We start from the raw sequence: 19,136 nt of genomic DNA on the forward strand, positions 1-19,136 counted from the left end.
TATTTGTACCCTTTAACCAAGACTGCAAATTGTATGGCAGTTTACACCGTACTCACGTATACCTTGTTAAAGGCTTTGAAGATACATAGATACATAACTATTCATACATACTAAATTGAGGAAAAACTACGTTATTTTTCGAGATTTTACAACTTACATGGTTTTCGTTGAAACAAATGGCTATGAAAGACTACTGTCAGTTCTTCTTTCATTTTTTTAATTGATTGAATAGTTAAAGAGTGATTGGCCAAAATAATCAACAACTATATAAATGTTGTTTCTTTGCAGCAATTATGCGTGGAATTACCCTGTGCACCCTGGCCGTTCTGGTCGTAGTCGCAAGTGGAGCTTTCGCTCCCCTTCGCCAGGCCAAGGAGAGGATCGCTGGACGTTACATCATCGGATTGAAGGTAGGACATTGATGTTAAACTCTCAAAATCAGTTATTTATAGGGTAATAGTTAACGTATGACTAAAGTTTGTCAAAGACCAGTCTTCTCCCTTGGTGTATCTCAACATATGCATCAAATAACAAACTCGTGTGAAAATTTGGCTCAATTGGTCACCGAAGTTGCAAGAAAATATTGAATAAAAAAATACTCTTGTTGCAAAACTTTGTGTGCTCTAAGAGTGAATTTTTTAAGTGAGAAATTACTTCTATCTCAAAAACTACTTTAGAGGGAGCCGATTCTCCCGATTCTCCCATTTATACTACCAACAGCTCCCAATTGCTTGTTACCAAGTCAGTTTTTATGATTACAATAATGTTTTGAGTTATAACCAATAACGTCCAGTGCCGTTCAAAACAGGTAAATTTGACGATGATTTCCTTATTTTGTTCATTGTTTATTTCAGGATGATGTTGATGTTGATGCTATGGCTGAGAGGCTTCAGGGTCTCTTCCACACCGGACGTTTCCAGGCCCGTATCTTCAAGCGCATCAAGAACGTAATGAAGGCCCTCACCGCTCAGCTGAGCGAGAAGGCCCTCGAGACCGTAAGTATTCTCCCTTGATCCAAGACAAATTATAGCTAACTACTGCTCTAAGTAGGATTTGGAACTATGCATGGAGAGGTTTGCGAGAACAACATAGCTTGGTAGTGAAAAGCTGTCCTTTTCAGAACCAACACTGCTCTCAAAAGATGTATTTTACCTCTCCAATGGCTAACTACGGTGTTATCTTCAATTTGTTAGAACCGCTTAGCTTAGGTATACAGTGGCGAGGCCAGGGCACAAAATAGACTGTTATGTGAATAATAATATCAATCTTACCAATTTTTACTTCAACATCATCTGTCACCTAGCGGTTTTTTTCTTTCTATAAACGAATTTAAGCAAACCATTATTTTGCTTTTTAGCAAACCCACACCGGTTTTGCCTTGGCACCTTTCGCTTTGTTTTACATAAGGCCCAGCACCATGTGTTTATAGTGGTCTCAATGGTCATCAATTTGTTTGGGTGTTGGAATCGAAAAGAAAAAAAAATGAAAAAGGAGAAGAAAACTACTTGGGGGGGGGGGGGGACTTAACAACTCACACAAAAACAAAAACAAGCCCAGAAACAAACCCCTGCCAACACTGATCCTACTTTGTTTTGTTTGAAATTAATTGTACAAATTCAGCAATTCAGCGTAATTTTGAAACCCTGTTCCTGTTTGTTTTGTAATGTATATAGGTACGCACATTGGACTTTGTTGAGTTTGTTGAGGAGGATGGTATTGTCAGGTCCCTGGCTACTGCTACCTGGGGTCTTGACCGTATCAACCAGAGAGATCTTCCCCTCGATGGTGCCTACACCCCAACCGGTAAGATATATAACCATTACTCATAACTCTAAGGCCTTTTTCGAAACCACGGCTTCGGCTTTAGATTCGGTCTTTCAGGCTCCGTCCTCTCGTCTGAAACCCTTGGCGCGTATACGCAAAGCACGCGCCGCTCTCAAAACAACCGCAAGGCCAAGCTAGCCTGAGCCGAATCCAAAGCCAAATCCAGTCGTTTCGAAAAGGGCATATGTAAACCTCACATTATGAATCATATCAAAGAATACAAAAAAGTAATACTTTTCCTCTATAATCTTATCCCATTTTAAATAGGCAGTAAATCAATCTTTATTAAGCACATCAGTATGTAGAAAATATTAGAGGATAAAGACTGGGACAGTGTGGAAATTTCAAATGGTCACACATTGGGTAGTTCTCACTCTAGCTCAACTTTACCATTGTACTAAACGCCTGCCTCAAGCATTCTCTAAAAGACATCCTGGTGGAGCATTCTTTTGTTCTCTCCTTTGTCCCTGCAAGCACCTCACAGTTTTGCAGAGAACGTGTACACACATTTCCTTCTGGAGCATCTCTAACATTCCCCTACATGGAGATCTTTTACCCCCCCCTTTTTTTGTCATTGGTCTCCATGTAATGTACCGAAAAAAAGAGTACACTCAAACTTCCACGCCTAAAAAAAGCATACGGCGTTGAAAAGTACTTCTACTAAGGAAAAGTCTGAAACGGTGGCTACATCAGCTAATGATAATAATCAGCCAATCAGACTACTCGTAAGAGGGAGTTCGGGTCAGGGTTTTTGTAGACTTGCAACCCGACGTCTGAAACGACATATCCGTGTTAAATTCCACAGGGATGCCATACCACTGGACCTTCTAATTTCAATCCAAGATGGCGCGGGTTAGGGAATTAATAATATAGATAGTCCTTAGCAACACCGTTTGCAAGCCGTAGCCGTAGCTGTAAGGGGAAGCGCTAATTGCGATAAAGCCTTATTCTAATTGCAAAGTACTCGTTCTGCACTGAGCTAACCTATTTTTTGTTTGGTTAACTTGTTACAGCCGATGGTACTGGTGTCAGTGTATACGTTATCGATACTGGAGTGGTCCCGACCCACGTTGAGTTCAGCGGACGTGCTGTTGCTGCTTACGATGCTCTAGGTGGAGACGTGAGTATTTAAAATGCCAATAATTATTCGATCAAGCCTTGGTAACAGTTTCAGTCACCGATAACTATTGAATTGATCAGTAGTGTAGTATTCTTTTCAACTGAATTATTGAATCTTATGAAATCAAATAACATTGCGTAACTCCAACCATTCAACGTCACACACCGAAGTTTTGAAAATTACACTGCATGTGTCACTTAAACAGATTACTCTGTGTGCAGTTACTCGACTAGCTGATTGGTAAAAGTATATATTCCTGGCAAATTAATGTAATGGAAAGCTGATTGGTTGAAGTCAACTCACTGTCAAATGTTGTAGAAAACTGATTGGTTATTAACTAACTCAAGTCACTGGCAATGCTATGAAAAGTGGATTGGTTGAAGTCAACTCTTTGGCAAATGTTATCGAAAGCTGATTGGTTGAAGTCAAATCACTGGCAAATGTTTAGGAAAGCTAATTGGTTGAAGTCAAGTCACTGCCAAGTGTTTTTGAAAGCTGATTGGTTAAAGACAAGTTACTGGCAAATGTTATGGAAAGCTGATTGGTTAAAGTCAAGTGACTGCCAAATGTTATGGAAAACTAATTGGTTATAAAGTCACTGTGTTACAGAAAGCTGATTGGTTAAAGTCAAGGTACTGGCAAATGTTTTTGAAAGCTGATTGGTTAAAGTCAACTCATTGGCAAATGTTGTAGAAAGATGATTGGTCAACTACTGGCAGTACTATAAAAAGTTTTTTTGTTAAAATCTACTCACTGTCAAAATGTCATGGAAAGTTGATTGGTTAAAGTTAACTAACCGGCAAATGTTATGGAAAGCTGATTGGTTAAAGTCAAATCACCGTCAAAGTTTTATGAAGTTAGGATCTTAACAGACCAGTTATACATTGTGACTTTCAGGGTGTCGACTGCAACGGACACGGAACTCACTGCGCCGGAACTGTCGGAAGTGACACATGGGGTGTTGCTAAGAATGCTGATCTTATTGGTGTCCGTGTGCTCTCATGCCTCGGATCCGGATCCTTCTCCGGAATCATCGATGGTAAGTAGTCGACATGTTAATGGGAGACTTTGAGGCGCTAGGTGGCAGCAGACTTACCAGGTAAATTTTCCATTGTTTACGTAGTTCTGAGCGTGCGCACATTATAGAGAACAATGGATTTTACCTGGTAGGTCTGCTGCCACCAAGCGTCCTGAAAAACTCCCATTACCTCGCATCGAAATATAACCTATTTAAATATAGAATGACCTAATAGTCTGACAATTAAATTGTTCATAACATTGGTATTCTGCGTTGCCGCTATACACAGGGAACACGACATATTTACTGTTTGGAGTAAAAGCAAATGCACATTAAAAGGCATTATGGACACCTTTGGTAATTGTCACAGACCAGTCTTCTCACCTCATTGTGTATCCCAACAAACGCTAAAAGTATCAAAACTGTGAAAATTTGATTCAATTGGTCATCGATATTGCAAGAGAATAGTGAAAGAAATTTGAAACACCCTTGTCGCACGAATTTGTCTGCTTCCAGATCTCTAATAAAAGGCTTCAGGTCTGAAGTATCTTAATATTTAAGTGATACAATCTCTTTCTCAAAAACTACGTTGCTTCAGAGGGAGCCGGTTCTCACTAGGTTCATAAAATCAACAGCTCTCCATTGGCTTAATTCCTATAGTTTGCCATAAACCCTGGGCTATATCAACTTAGACTTAACACAGTCTCTTTATCCCTTTGTTGAAATTTCCGGACAAGCCTGCCAGTGTGTTTTGCAAGTGTAATAAAATAAACAAAAAACAATAAAACATAAATTGTATTGATTGTTTGAATTGCAGGTATGGATTGGGTTACCGCCAACGCTAAAATGCCCGCCGTTGCTTCCATGTCTCTTGGTGGTGGTTCATCTCTGTCCATTGATCTGGCTGTTAGGAGCATGGTCCAGGCCGGTATCACCGTCTCTGTAGCTTCCGGTAACAGCAATGCTGATGCTTGTGACTTCTCACCTGCCAGAGCTCGTGATGTGAGTATGCCAAAAACCAACACTACTCAAAAGAGATTTCCCCATGGTGTTACCACCAGACCTCACATTTATACTTCCAAAATGCAAAGTTTCAAATCCCTACGTAATCAAGTTGTAGTTTAGAACGCACACTGTCAATACTGTTCCAAAGAGGGCGTTAATTAGTTGCATTCTTGCAAGTTTTAACAACGAAGACTTAGTTTTTTTCATTGGGTAAACATTGTTGTCAAAATGCACGTAGTAAAGTCTAATTGAGGGCGTTGTTCAGTGCGACCAAGCAACCTTACGGTTCCGATTTGTAGGGTCCTTGTTTCGTTCTTCTATTATTTCCTTTTCAAAAAAAATCTTTGTGGGGTCAAGGTTGAAAAACTTATTCCCTTGTGGGGTACAGCGTTCAGTCTAAAATACCCCACAATGACACTCCCGTAAGCACTCGTACACACAAACTAAGGCAAACAAAGAAAAAGAAGGGGAACAAGTAAATAAACACAAGACTTACAGACGTTTTATAAGTTTCCTATTCACAATCAATGACTAAAATCAACGTGTGAAACTCCATGTAGATTATACACATTGATTGAATACTACTTATTATTTCCAGGCTATCTCTGTCGGTGCCACCGACAGCAGTGACGTCAGAGCTTCCTTCTCCAACTACGGACCATGTGTTGACATCTTCGCCCCCGGAGTGGACATCACCTCAGCATGGAGAGGATCCGACACTGCTACCACCACCATCAGCGGTACCTCCATGGCTTGCCCACACGTCTCAGGTAAACATAATAGTAATAGTGGCTTCTTTATAGCGCTCAAATCCGTCACTCAGTGACGCTCAAGGCGCGTTAACATACAATATTTTCATGCAACTCCTTTTACATAGCACCATGTAATGGCTTACAAGGTGCTGTTGCGCAATATGCTGCAAATCAAACCAGGAACACCTGGACAAACCCCTTCTCTTTTGCACTGGGTTCATTTACGTGCGCTAAACAACACACGGGACCGACCAACGGCTTTACGTCACATCCGAAGTACGAAAGGCTCGTACATGGGCCTTTGCGAAGCTGCGTCCTCAGCTTCGGTACCTTTTATTTGAAATCGTTCCTTCTGCAGTGTCTGCAGTTTATGAAGTTATCACAGATGTTTTCTTACCGAAAGCGTCCACATTTTCGATTAGATCATTTAAATCAATTCTAAATCGATACCATTGCTAGTAATTACGAACCTAGAATTAGCTGTTGCAAACTACCTACCAACCAAAAGGACCTATGGTATGAATTCAAACAACAGTTAATGGCATGACTTTTCAACACTATATCAGAGTCTTCCTCGTATGCCAAATGACAACACAACCAACATAGTTGCCTGTTCATGTTTGTTAATTATAGTTGCTACACACATGGCACATAATACTGTGAGAGCCTTAATGTTTATAGTATTATAATTTCATGGAGTAATATTTGAATGCCATGTTCTCTTGAAGGTGTTGCTGCCCTTATCCTGGGCCAGAGCCCCAGCCTGACCCCCAATGAGGTTATGGCCAAGATTCTGGCTGATGCTAGCTCCGGTAGAGTCTCCAACAAGGGAGTCCTCTCACCCAACCTTCTTCTCTTCACCGACATGTAAACATCGTGACCAGTTAATAGTCAATAGCAATGTGAGTATTTAATACATTATACTGTATGCGTTCGATTAGTTTCCCTGAGTCGACCCCCCAGTCTGCCCCGAGTACGTTCGAATAGCTTTGACGTCATTCCAGGGGCTCACCCGGGTCAGCCACAAGTGCCCTGCGTGTAGAACGGGTCACTTGGGGGGGGGGTGTCTGGCCCAAGGTGCATGACGTCACCACGAGAGGGTGAGTGATCGTTCGTTTAGCTCTTGTCAGGGGCTCACCCGAGTGAGCACGGCGAGGTCGACCCAGGGAAGCTAATCGAACGCACCCACTAGCTGTTTTAACTGGACACTAATGGTAATAACTCAAAATAGTTATTAGCATGAAACCTTGACTTGGTAACACACAATGGAGAGCTGTTGATAGTATAAAACACTTTGAGGAACAGCTACATCTGAAGTTACGTAGTTTTTGAGAAAGGAGTAATTTTCGACTAACACATTTGAATTTGATTTCGATACCTTAGAATTAGATTTTGAGGTCTCGAAATCGAGCATCTGAAAGCACACAACTTTTGCGAGGGAGTTTTCTTTCATTATTGTTTCCCAACTTCGACGATCAATTGAGCTCAAATTTTCACAGGTTTGTTATTTTATGCATAGTTGAGATACACCAAATGAGAAGACTGGTCTTTGACAATTACCAATAGTGTCCAGTGCCTTTAAGGGGTTGTGTACCTTTTGTAGATCAATTGTTTTTGACATGACAGGAATTCATACTCCCTGTGCATGTAATCTAATTTATTTGTAGAAAGTTCAGTTTAATTAGTCGTCAAGTTTTTGAGAACAAAAAGTGAAAATCAAAGAGCAATGTTTTCAGGAGAGTCGCGTTAATACGTTGTACATGTAAAATAAGTTTTGTCTCAGCGAGTCGAAAACTATGTACTTGAAAATGCTTCACTCATTTCCCCCAAAATACAGCACATCAACAAGTAATATTGTAAGGGAAGCTTCTACCATCATTATCTTTAAACAGTCAGATCAACCTTTTAGAATTCAGTTTCATTAAAAAACGAAAAATGTATAATTTGTTTTCTTTTTTTCTTCTTCTCTGTTAACAGAACTGTGCGAGTCGAGAAAACATCAATTGGTTACGATTCAATGTAATACTGATCACATTGGTTTGCGAATCGATTAACGACATATTGTATGTAGTCAAATATTTGAGATTAACATCAAATGGTAGTTTTAAGTTCACTTAACATGTGATTGTAAAATACATCTTCACTGTTCGATAAACCAGAAGATATAAATCTGCTATAGTACCAAGAAGAATGTAGTATATCAAACTTTAGCTCTGTTTACTGCAAATTGACACTTTTAAAGGGTTTAATAAACTGATTGTTCACTAAAACCAAGTATTTGTCATGTATATTATTATTATTAGTTGTATTCACTTGTCTATACTCCCTGCATCCACTGATCCTGGGAGACCCACTTGCACAATTTTAAGTCTGTATTAGACACACGAGCAATTAACATGTGGAGTGGTTGCCACTGCCCAGAGGAAAACGTTATCTTCGCCCTTGAGTTTGTAATTGTAAACACGCAGACGAAATAATCGACTGCGGAATATGAACCATTCATTTGTTTTTAATCAACTGCTGAACGTTTTGAGTAAAAATAAGATGTTATGTTTATTGCTCATTGCTAATATTTCTTGCAATGTTAGTATTACTTTAAGGTCTTTATCGGAGTCACTTCTGGCTCAGTTGACTCTGGCTCGACACAGAAAACATTAATATAGATTTTAAAAAAATACTATTTGAATCTCTATTTGTTAAATCTGTTTGAAAAAGATTCTAATACCGAAAGAGAAATATCAACCCTTCAAAACTAGTAACTAGTTTTAATTTGTCGACGTTAGAGTGTGCGCCTTTTAATTGGCTCTGGGATGAAGAAATCAGTTCATATGTAGATATTCAGTGCGCAATTATTTGTTTCATAACTGGTTCAGTTGGTTTTACTTAACGTTGCATTTCAAGGCAGTCGAGAAATTTCGTGACGGAGTCGACGTTTCATTGTTTTTTTGAACTTTTCTTTCGATACGAATTCGTACAATGTCATGAAGCTGATCCAAAATGAATTTCTACCAGACTTCTCAATCGTTTGGGAAGATTTGTTTTCTTGCTGTTCTAAGCTTGTACTTTTTTACCCAGTCTCACGCTGAAGTACTCTCGCGTTCCTTTGGGTTTTCCAAATCCCTTGGATCCAACATTGCTCTTAAAAACCATCTACTTCGGAGTCTAAAACGAGTTAGATCACCTGCAAGATGCTTGGCCAACTGCCTCCGCGAACCGGAATGTTTGGCCGTGAATTACAAGGATGTATCGGGTATATGCGAGCTGATTGATGGTACGAAGACTGAGTACCCCGGAGATGTAAAGGAGGAGTCTGGATGGATGTACTACGAGCTGGAGACCAAGGTAAAATTAAAGGAACACGTTGCCTTGGATCGGTTGAGTTGGTCTTTGAAAAGCGTTTGTAACCGTTTGTGATTAGAAAGATTAAAGTAGAACATAATGATCCACACAAGTATCGATCCATTTTCCTCGTCGACTAACACGGTCGGTCATTTATGGAAGTCAAATTTTTGACTCCCATAAATGGCCGACCGTGTTGGTTCGCACAGTTAAAGAAAAACCACGCAACTTCGAGGCAAATTTGTGTGGATCATTGTATTCTACTCTTAAATCATCTATCTAACCATATGCAGTTTATAACAAACGGTTATAAACGCTTTTCAAAGACCAACTAGACCGATCCAAGGGAACGTGTTCCTTGAATAATTTTTTCAAAGATTGCTTTTTTATATACTAGCCCATTTCCCCTCTCCCTCTCCCTCTCTGTTCCCCTCCCCCCTTCTGGATGTCTCTCTGTGCTGTATCTGTTTTCATCAGTTGTTTACAATGTATATGCGACACATTTATTTTGATTGAGCCTGAACTGATATTCCATAATTAGACCGAAGACAATATAAACCATAAGGTCTACACACACACTTTGAAAACTCCAAGGTAAGTGTCGGTTCACATGGGACATGACCCATTTCAAAGTCAGGCTGAACCAGAATGTGATAATCAAATGTTTAGTAGATTTTAACTTTTTAACATTGATATCGACATTGGTCAGGCCCCACAATATCCAGATCTGGTTCAACATACCCGGTAGTATTACAGTGGAGTCTGTGCAAAACAACTTTAGATAACGTCATCTTACGTCTGGTTTGTGTATAATGGCTACCCATGTGAAACGATTGCAACAACCTACTTTTAATATGTTTAACAAAAAATCATTTCTACAAGAATATAATACAAACCTGTGTATTTGGCTCATTTTCAATACAATATAATTACGATAATTTCCAATTCATAAATGGGTCATTCCATGTCAGACCAACGCACTTTTTTACCTCATGTCTTCCGATTTTGAAAAAAATTGTTGTGATTGTAGGTCCTTATGAGCAATGAATGCACAGCAATGTTTAGCCCGATCGGGGGGGGGGGGGACTTACCCTAAAGTATTTTAGAGCTGAGGGTGGGCGTCTGATGTGTTTTATAGTCAGTGGTATAATGGTCATGTAAACTGATGGCAACAACCTCTATGTTTAATGTGTTATATAGTTAACGTTAAAGTTTGGAACTTGCATGAACGGACAATTAAAAAATATGATCTTAGTCTTTGCTATGTTATCAATTTCGTATAACATCCAGAATTCATAATGTCTAATTAATTGACCTATGTTGATGATTTCGCCCAATAATTTAATGTATTTTCAATTGGCGAGCTGATTCGTACCCATTGGCCTTACACTCGTCTTCTTGCAGACACCCCTCCATGCAAATGGTTTCTTCTAAGGGCTTAACTTTCTTCCGCAACAATCGGTGCTGTTTAGATGCATTTCACGTCCAGGTGTGCCGGTTTCAACTTTCCGCCGTGTTCAGTTTTCCGAATGACCAAAATTAGATAACATTACGTCATGCGACGCCTGCGCACAGCAAGCGAAAGTAGTCGATTTTTAGTGCCGTACTGAGTCCCGGAAAACTGAACACGGCGGAAGACTGAAACCGCCACACTTGTTCCCATTCTCAGATTCATACCGGGTGTCAATTAAAAGTCAGTTTCATTTTATCCAATTTATAAGGCCAAGGACTATTTAATTGTCCACCCCTGTAGAGAAAACCCCATGCATGAATCGTGTGTCAGAATCCTGAGGGCTGGGGTCCGTTCGCGAGTGCTGCAGCCGGAGATGTGGTTGGTACCCGCTGTATCCTTGCTAAAATAGCGAAGGGATTCGACGTTCTTTCGGAAATACCGAGACAGTTTTTAGCTGTGTTCTCAGCAAGTAGACACTGAAACCTTCACATGTGATTTTTGTTCTATCTTTCTTAATAACTATTTCAATAACATAAAGCACTATGCCGACACAAACCAATCTATGGCATTATACCTTTAAAGATAGCTGCCGCCAATGAGGTGGTACATCACATGCTCTGTATTTTTTTCTGACAGACAAAGGCAGCTCCTGTTCTCATGACAACCGAAGCATCAACAACTAGAACTCTGACACAGGAGACACTGCCCTCAACTACTGGTAGGTCTTCGATTATAAACACACAATGATACTTGGAACCTATACGCTAAATGGCGCCTATGCCTATTAAATCGTCGGAAGCAATGATAACTCCGAAAGTTGGGCTTTTAGCTTGCAAATACGTACTAAAATTAAGGAAGGGCGGAGATTTGGAATTCCAAAAACGGCCCAAATCAAACCGAGGCCATTTTTTAAATGAGAGATCTATCATGGAGCTTGGTGGTACAACGATTGCCAAACCTCTAACTTGAACGGGCCCTATCGGAGTTACAGAAACCTGGGTAGCAATGAAAAAGGAGTTACTTGGGAAAGTTGGACTGGAACTGATGAGACATTGAGAGATGTGGACATGAAAATAAGACCTCTGCGTGCTGGTCATTAACACAAAATATTCTTCCTGTCTTTAACGTTCTCTTCCTTCCTTTTTTTCCACATTAAAAAATATATATTTATTTGGAATTTGTGTTTGTTTGCCCCTCAACAGCTCTTCCGAAACCCAAGGATTGCTGGGACCATTTCCAGAATGGGAAAAGATCAAACGGTATCTACACCATCTTTGTCAAAGGCAGGTCGGGGGGACTTGATGTGTACTGTTATATGAACAGTCAATCCCGTAGTGGCGGCGGATGGACGGTACGGGACACACAAAAAACTCATATATATTTTAAACAATAATCTTCTTGCCAAAGGATTTCACACTTCTCTTGAAAACAAAGTCCTGTACTGATGAGCCGAGTTTGTTGTGAACACGAAATGCACAACTTGAACAATATTCTCCGTGTATTATCAATAAATAACGTACATTATTCTCACCCAATCCGGACCGGGACTTGATAATTTTGCATGACGTCATAATGATTACCCAAAATGATTATTAAAATATGGATTTAAGCTCCGTGGGGAGTATACACAGTTCCAAAGCTGCCGTGGTTCATAACCAATATCAACCTCTGCCCTCGCAGGTACCCACTTTGCCCCCGTGTAAAGAGAAGTACATTTAGTAAAGCTTCTAAACAAAATGAATATTTTGCTTCGATCTTGCAGAAACTCCAGAACCGAGATAGCGGCAACGTTGAGTTTTATCGTGACTGGACCGAGTACAAAACTGGATTTGGGAATCTGAACGGGGAGTTTTGGTTGGGATTGGACAATATTCATCTTTTGACGAGCCAAGATGACTATCAGCTTCGAGTAGTGCTTGCGTTCGATAATTTTGACTGGACTTATGCTGAGTAAGACGTAGTGTTTTATTTACTGTAGCTTTTCACTTTCTTTTAAATGAACTAAAAAGTGAAGTCTTAGCAAGATTTAACACTTCATCTGTAAATAAGGTATGCTGTTCAATTGAGATTGTTATGAGTATCAATGTTTCCCTCTCTTTTAGGTACGATAGTTTTCATGTATCTGACGAGAAGGACAATTACACCTTGACGATTGATACATTTACCGGTACCACAAAAGCAGGTATGGGTATATGAATTTCAATTGTTTAATTTAAGGCCAACTTATAAATTATGACAACAAAAACACACACTCGATCGAGTTCGGTGTTCGCAGAAAAACCTCAATTTGATACAAACATGAATTCTGAAGATTGTCAAAATGATTGGGCGCTTTGGGCTACAAAGGCGTTTTTCGTGGAATTGATCCCACGCTTCCCAATGCACACTCACACATCCCCCTTATTATTCACTAACTTTGAGGATAGAGCAAGGGTTTGAGCAAACGTATCTTGCCTGCCAGACTAGCCAAGTAATGTACAAAGTCACACTTTTTGTAAACAAGGTTCACATGGTCTACTTGAAGAGCTTGTGAGCAGCCAAAATCAGTTTGTCACGAAGTTGTCGCTATTTGTCACTGGACGGTCGCGGACCGTACGACAATGCGCTGCCGCATGGAATGTGGCCTATATGCAGCGCAGGGTAAAACTAACAAGTTGTTGTTTATTTGTCTTATTTCCAGGTGACTCGATGATAGAGCACAATGGAATGCCATGGTCAACGTATGACAATGACAACGACAATGCCGAGGGCAACTGCGCAGAGATCTATCATGGAGCTTGGTGGTACAACGATTGCCAAACCTCTAACTTGAACGGGCCCTATTGGTATTACAGAAACCTGGGTAGCAATGAAAAAGGGATAACTTGGGAAAGTTGGACTGGAACTGATGAGTCATTGGGAGATGTGCACATGAAAATAAGACCTCTGCGTGCTGGTAATTAACACAAAATATTCTTCCTGTCTTTAACATTATTTTCCATTCTTATTTGCCACATTAAAAAATATATATTTATTAGGATGTTTTCTTTGTTCGCCCCTCATCAGCTCTTCCGAAACCCAAGGATTGCTGGGACCATTTCCAGAGTGGGCAAAGATCAAACGGTATCTATACCATCTTTGTCCAAGGCAAGACAGTGGGAGTTGACGTGTACTGTCATATGGACAGTCACTCTAGTATTGGCGGAGGATGGACGGTACGTGTCACAAAAAACTCTTATTAACATCATTAAACAATACTATTCTTGCCAAAGGATTTCACACTTTTTAGAAACCAAAGTCCTGTATTTGATGAGCCGAGTTTGTTGTGAAGCGAAATGCACAACTTGAACATTTATATCCGTGTATTATCACTTAATAACGCACATTATTCATCATATCAGGACCGGGGACTGGGCCAGAAACATCTGACGCCCCCCTCCCCCCTCCCCCTCCCCCCGAAAAAAGAAGGGGCGGACAGCTTTGGACTCTGTGCCCCAAAGAAAGACATACAAATGAAAAACAAATCCTTCTTTGGTCTGATTTGGTTTTGACACAAACTTAGAAGAAACTTAGAATAGAAGAGCTGGAATAGCCACAGTTTGGTTGAAGCAAATGATGTCACATTGCACGCCACTTTTGTTGAATTGAATTTATACAATACATTATCACCTTTCTGATTTAATTCACTGAACATAAAAACCATAAAGTTCATAAAGTGCTCAAAACACTACGTTTTTCAACCGATACACATACACAGTGACAATTTTATTAATGATAATTACTTGTTTTCATGGCGCATTTTTATTAACGGTATCAAATTCGCTTTACATATAAATGTCCTGGTCATTAGGCTTTTAAACTGGATTTAATCTTCTTGTGGAGTATACAGCCCAAATGCCGCCGTGGTTCATACCCAATATCAACCTCTGCCCTAGCAGGTACCCACTTTGCCCCTGTGTTAAGAGAAGTAAATTAAGTAAAGCATCTTACTCAAGGACACGGCGCAAAGTGTCATGACAGGGAGTCGAACCCTCACTCCGATGACCTATCCGCCAGAAGTTAAATACGATTCTCTAAACCACCCAGCCACGAAAACACTTCTCTGCACAATACAAAGCCTGTTTTCTTGCTAATAAAAATGAATATTTTGCTTCGATCTTGCAGATACTTCAGAACCGAGATAGCGGCAACGTTGGGTTTTATCGTGACTGGACCGAGTACAAAACTGGATTTGGGAATCTGAACGGGGAGTTTTGGATTGGATTGGAGAATATTCATCTTTTGACGAGCCAAGATGACTATCAGCTTCGAGTAGTGCTTGCGTTCGATAATAGTGACTGGACTTATGCTGTGTAAGACGTAGGGTTTTTATTGACTGTAGTGACTGTAGTGAAGTCTTAGCAAAATTTAACACTAAGGTATGCTGTTCCATTGAGATTGTTATGATTATGTTTTTCCTCTCTTTTAGGTACGATAGTTTTCATGTATCTGACGAGAAGGGCAATTACACTTTGACGATTGGTACATTTACCGGTAGAACAGCAGCAGGTATTGTTATATTTATGGATTTCAACTAGTAAATTGTAACTTAAAGGCCAACTAGACAACAATAACAATCAAATAAGAATTCTATCGAATTTGGTGTTGACGCTACAAGCGCATGACTGTAAACGACCAGCAGAAAAACTGAATTTCTATCCTAAATTTGATACAAGTACGAGTTCTGCACATAATAAAAAAGGGCACGGTTTCTTCTCATTTGGCTCTTTGGGCTACATAGGCGCTCTTGGTTACAAAGGCATTTTTCGTGGAATGAATCCCACGCTTCGCAACGCACACTCAAATAACCCCCTTATTAACCGCTGATGGATAACTTTGTTGCAAAATAATAATGGAAAAAAAAAACACCCTTGCCACACGAAGTTGTGTGCTTTCGGATGCTTGATTTCGAGACCTCAAAATCTAATTATGAGGTCTCGAAATCAAATTCGTAGAAAATTACTTTTTTCTCGAAAACTACGTTATTTCAGAGGGAGCCGTTTCTCACAGTGAATTATACTATCAACAGCTCCACATTACTTGTTACCAAGTAAGGTTTTGTACTAAAAACTATTTTGAGTAATTACCAATAGCGTCCACTGCATTTAAACTAACAAAATTGTGGCTGTTTTTTTTTGGTCATATTTCCAGGTGACTCGATGGTAGAGCACAATGGAATGCCATGGTCAACGTATGACAATGACAACGACAATGCCAATGGCAACTGCGCAGAGATCTATCATGGAGCTTGGTGGTACAACGATTGCCAAACCTCCAACTTAAACGGGCCCTATCGGAGTTACAGAAACCTGGGTAGCAATGAAAAAGGGATAACTTGGGACAGTTGGACTGGAACTGATGAGTCATTGGGAGATGTGGACATGAAAATAAGACCTCTGCGTGCTGGTAATTAACACAAAATATTCTTCCTGTCTTTAACATCATTTTCAGTTCTTATTTGCCACATTAAAAAATATATATTAATTAGGATTTTTTCTTTGTTCGCCCTTCAACAGCTCTTCCGAAACCCAAGGATTGCTGGGACCATTTCCAGAATGGGCAAAGATCAAACGGTATCTACACCATTTATGTCCAAGGCAAGACAGTGGGAGTTGACGTGTACTGTCATATGGACAGTCAATCCTTTAGTGGCGGCGGATGGACGGTACGTGTCACACAAAAAAACTCATATTTTAAACAATAATCTTCGTGCCAAAGGATTTCACAAGTCTCTTGAAAACAAAGTCCTGTACTGCTGAGACGAGTTGGTTTTGAACACGAAATGCACAACTTGAACATTTCTCTCCGTGTATAATAACGCACATTATTCATCAAATAAGGACCGGGGACTGGGCCCGAAACATCTGACACTCCCCCCGAAAAAAAAGGGGCGGGTAGCTTTGGGCTCTGTGCCCCAAAGAAAGACATAAAATAAGAAAAACAAATCCTTCTTTGGTCTGAGTTGATTTTGACACAAACTTTGAATAGAAGAATAGTGAAATTTTGTTTACTTTGCCACTGACAACTGCTATTGAACAAGTAGCTACAGTTTGGTTGAAGCAAATGATGTCACAATGCACGCCACCTTTGTTGAATTGAATTCATACAATACATGATCACCTTTCTGATTTAATTCACTGAACGTACATTTCAAAAAACCATAAAGTTCACAACGTGCTCAAAACACTACGTTTTTCAACCGATACACATACACAGTGACAATTTTATTAATGATAATTACTTGTTTTCATGGCGCATTTTTATTAACGGTATCAAATTCGCTTTACATAAATGTCCTGGTCATTAGGCTTTTAAACTGGATTTAATCTTCTTGTGGAGTATACAGCCCAAATGCCGCCGTGGATCATACCCAATATCAACCTCTGCCCTAGCATGTACCCACTTTGCCCCTGTGTTAAGAGAAGTAAATTAACTAAAGCATCTTACTCAAGGACACGGCGCAAAGTGTCATGACAGGGAGTCGAACCCTCACTCCGATAACCTATCCGCCAAAACATTAAATTCTATTCTCGATCTTGCAGAAAATCCATAACCGAGATAGCGGCAACGTTGAGTTTTATCGTGACTGGACCGAGTACAAAACTGGATTTGGGAATCTGAACGGGGAGTTTTGGCTTGGATTGGAGAATATTCATCTTTTGACGAGCCAAGATGACTATCAGCTTCGAGTAGTGCTTGCGTTCGATAATTTTGACTGGAATTATGCTGTGTAAGACGTAGTGTTTTATTTACTGTAGCTTTTCACTTTTTTTAAATGAACTAAAAAGTGAAGTCTTAGCAAGATTTAACACTTCATCTGTAAATAAGGTATGCTGTTCAATTGAGATTGTTATGAGTATAAATGTTTCCCTCTCTTTTAGGTACGATAGTTTTCATGTATCTGACGAGAAGGACAATTACACCTTGACGATTGATACATTTACCGGTACCACAAAAGCAGGTATGGGTATATGAATTTCAATTGTTTAATTTAAGGCCAACTTATAAATTATGACAACAAAAACACACACTCGATCGAGTTCGGTGTTCGCAGAAAAACCGACTAGCAATCCTTAATTTGAAACAAATGAAAACGTATAAGGTCAATTCATAACAAAAGTATTTACATAAACAATGTACCAATTTGTCAAGTAGAATCTATTCAGGAACTACTGGGTCTTTACCAAACAACTCCTTATCCCTGCGCATTGACATAGTGCGGTCCGTGACCTCATGGTTGTTAGGTATGGGCCGTACGGCCCATAGAATTATATATAATTGACTAGAGCGCTAACTTGCTCGTCAATAGGCCTATTTATAACACCCCTTACCAATATTCTGCCTTTTTATTGGTTTAGAGCGCGTCACATGATATGTCATAGTTTTGCTAGACGACGGCCGTGTGATAGTGCATCGGTTTGCCGTGCGCTAGTCCGAAAGACTATCACACGGCGTGCAGTACCCAGACGTCCGTTGCGTGTACGAGGATGATAAATCAATAGTCTGTAACCAATTCGGATTACATGCAGTCCTTTACGTTTTGTCACTAGACGGTCGCGGACCGTACGACCATGCGCTGCCGCATGGAACCTGGCCAACTGCAGCGCAGGGTAAAACTAACAAGTTGTTTATTTGTCTTGTTTCCAGGTGACTCGATGATAGAGCACAATGGAATGCCATGGTCAACGTATGACAATGACAACGACAATGCCGAGGGCAACTGCGCAGTGATCTACCATGGAGCTTGGTGGTACAACGATTGCCAAACCTCTAACTTGAACGGGCCCTATCGGTATTACAGATACCTGGGTAGCAATGAAAAAGGGATAACTTGGGAAAGTTGGACTGGAGTTTATGAGTCATTGAGAGATGTGGACATGAAAATAAGACCACTGCGTTCGGGTAATTAACAACAGCATACGTTAAAGGACGGTTTACTTCAAAGCGAATTGATATTTCAAAAACACAGGTTCACAGAGAAAACAAACATTGTCAAGTTTGGTCACAATTCAAGTTGTAGAATATTGCGTAGGCTCCTGCGGAAAGTCAAGGAGTCATTATTGTTAAAGAAAAAGTTTTACAAAACTAACTGCATTCAAAGGTTTTTTTCTGGAAATAAAATCCAACGCCAGCAGTGAACAAATATTTAATTAATAAATTAATTGTACTGTTTAAACATAATTATCACATCGTCTCGTTTAAAACACACGTTAGCTAGTTTCAAGCTTATGCAGTTTTAGTTTGAATGCCTATCAGTTTGCTGTGCCGCCTGACTTGTAGTTTCAATAAACCCCACCATTTCTCGTATTACCTCGCGACTGCTACAGTGTAACATTTCATTTCACAAGTTCAACTGTCTGTCTTTCAATTTCGAGATACTGAGTGATGGTGGCCCCGAATGGACATTAAAATAATATTTTAATGTTACGTATAATCACGATTTGTACATTGCACATTGGACCACCCACTGATCTAGTAATCCCCAGCCACCCCTTTCGGTTTAAAGGCAGTGGACACTATTGCTAATTACTTTGTGAGAAACGGCTCCCTCTGAGGTAACGTAGTTTGCGATAAAGAAGTAATTTTCCACGAATTTGATTTCTAGAC

The 19,136-nt window shown here is 39.9% G+C and overlaps 2 protein-coding genes across 2 annotated transcripts; both read left to right on the top strand.

Annotated features, from left to right (window-relative positions):
* Nucleotides 1-293: 293 nt before the first annotated feature.
* Nucleotides 294-11,258, top strand: LOC117294279 (extracellular serine proteinase-like). The gene is made up of 11 exons (XM_033776640.1): nt 294-410; nt 855-995; nt 1,674-1,803; nt 2,838-2,944; nt 3,842-3,983; nt 4,780-4,964; nt 5,566-5,737; nt 6,448-6,586; nt 7,697-7,700; nt 8,795-9,061; nt 11,148-11,258. The coding sequence occupies exons 1-11, from the start codon at nt 294-296 to the stop codon at nt 11,256-11,258; spliced, it is 1,515 nt and encodes a 504-aa protein (XP_033632531.1).
* A 568-nt stretch (nt 11,259-11,826) lies between these two features.
* LOC117294280 (fibrinogen-like protein 1) lies at nt 11,827-18,845 on the top strand. Its single transcript, XM_033776641.1, has 8 exons — nt 11,827-11,862; nt 14,655-14,842; nt 14,959-15,038; nt 15,681-15,935; nt 16,046-16,194; nt 17,072-17,259; nt 17,411-17,490; nt 18,177-18,845. Exons 1-8 carry the CDS (start codon nt 11,827-11,829, stop codon nt 18,437-18,439), a joined length of 1,239 nt encoding a protein of 412 aa, XP_033632532.1. The 3' UTR covers nt 18,440-18,845.
* The last annotated feature ends 291 nt before the right edge of the window (nt 18,846-19,136 follow it).

The sequence above is a fragment of the Asterias rubens genome, chromosome 9 (assembly GCF_902459465.1).
Source record: "Asterias rubens chromosome 9, eAstRub1.3, whole genome shotgun sequence".
Lineage (NCBI taxonomy): Eukaryota > Metazoa > Echinodermata > Asteroidea > Forcipulatida > Asteriidae > Asterias > Asterias rubens.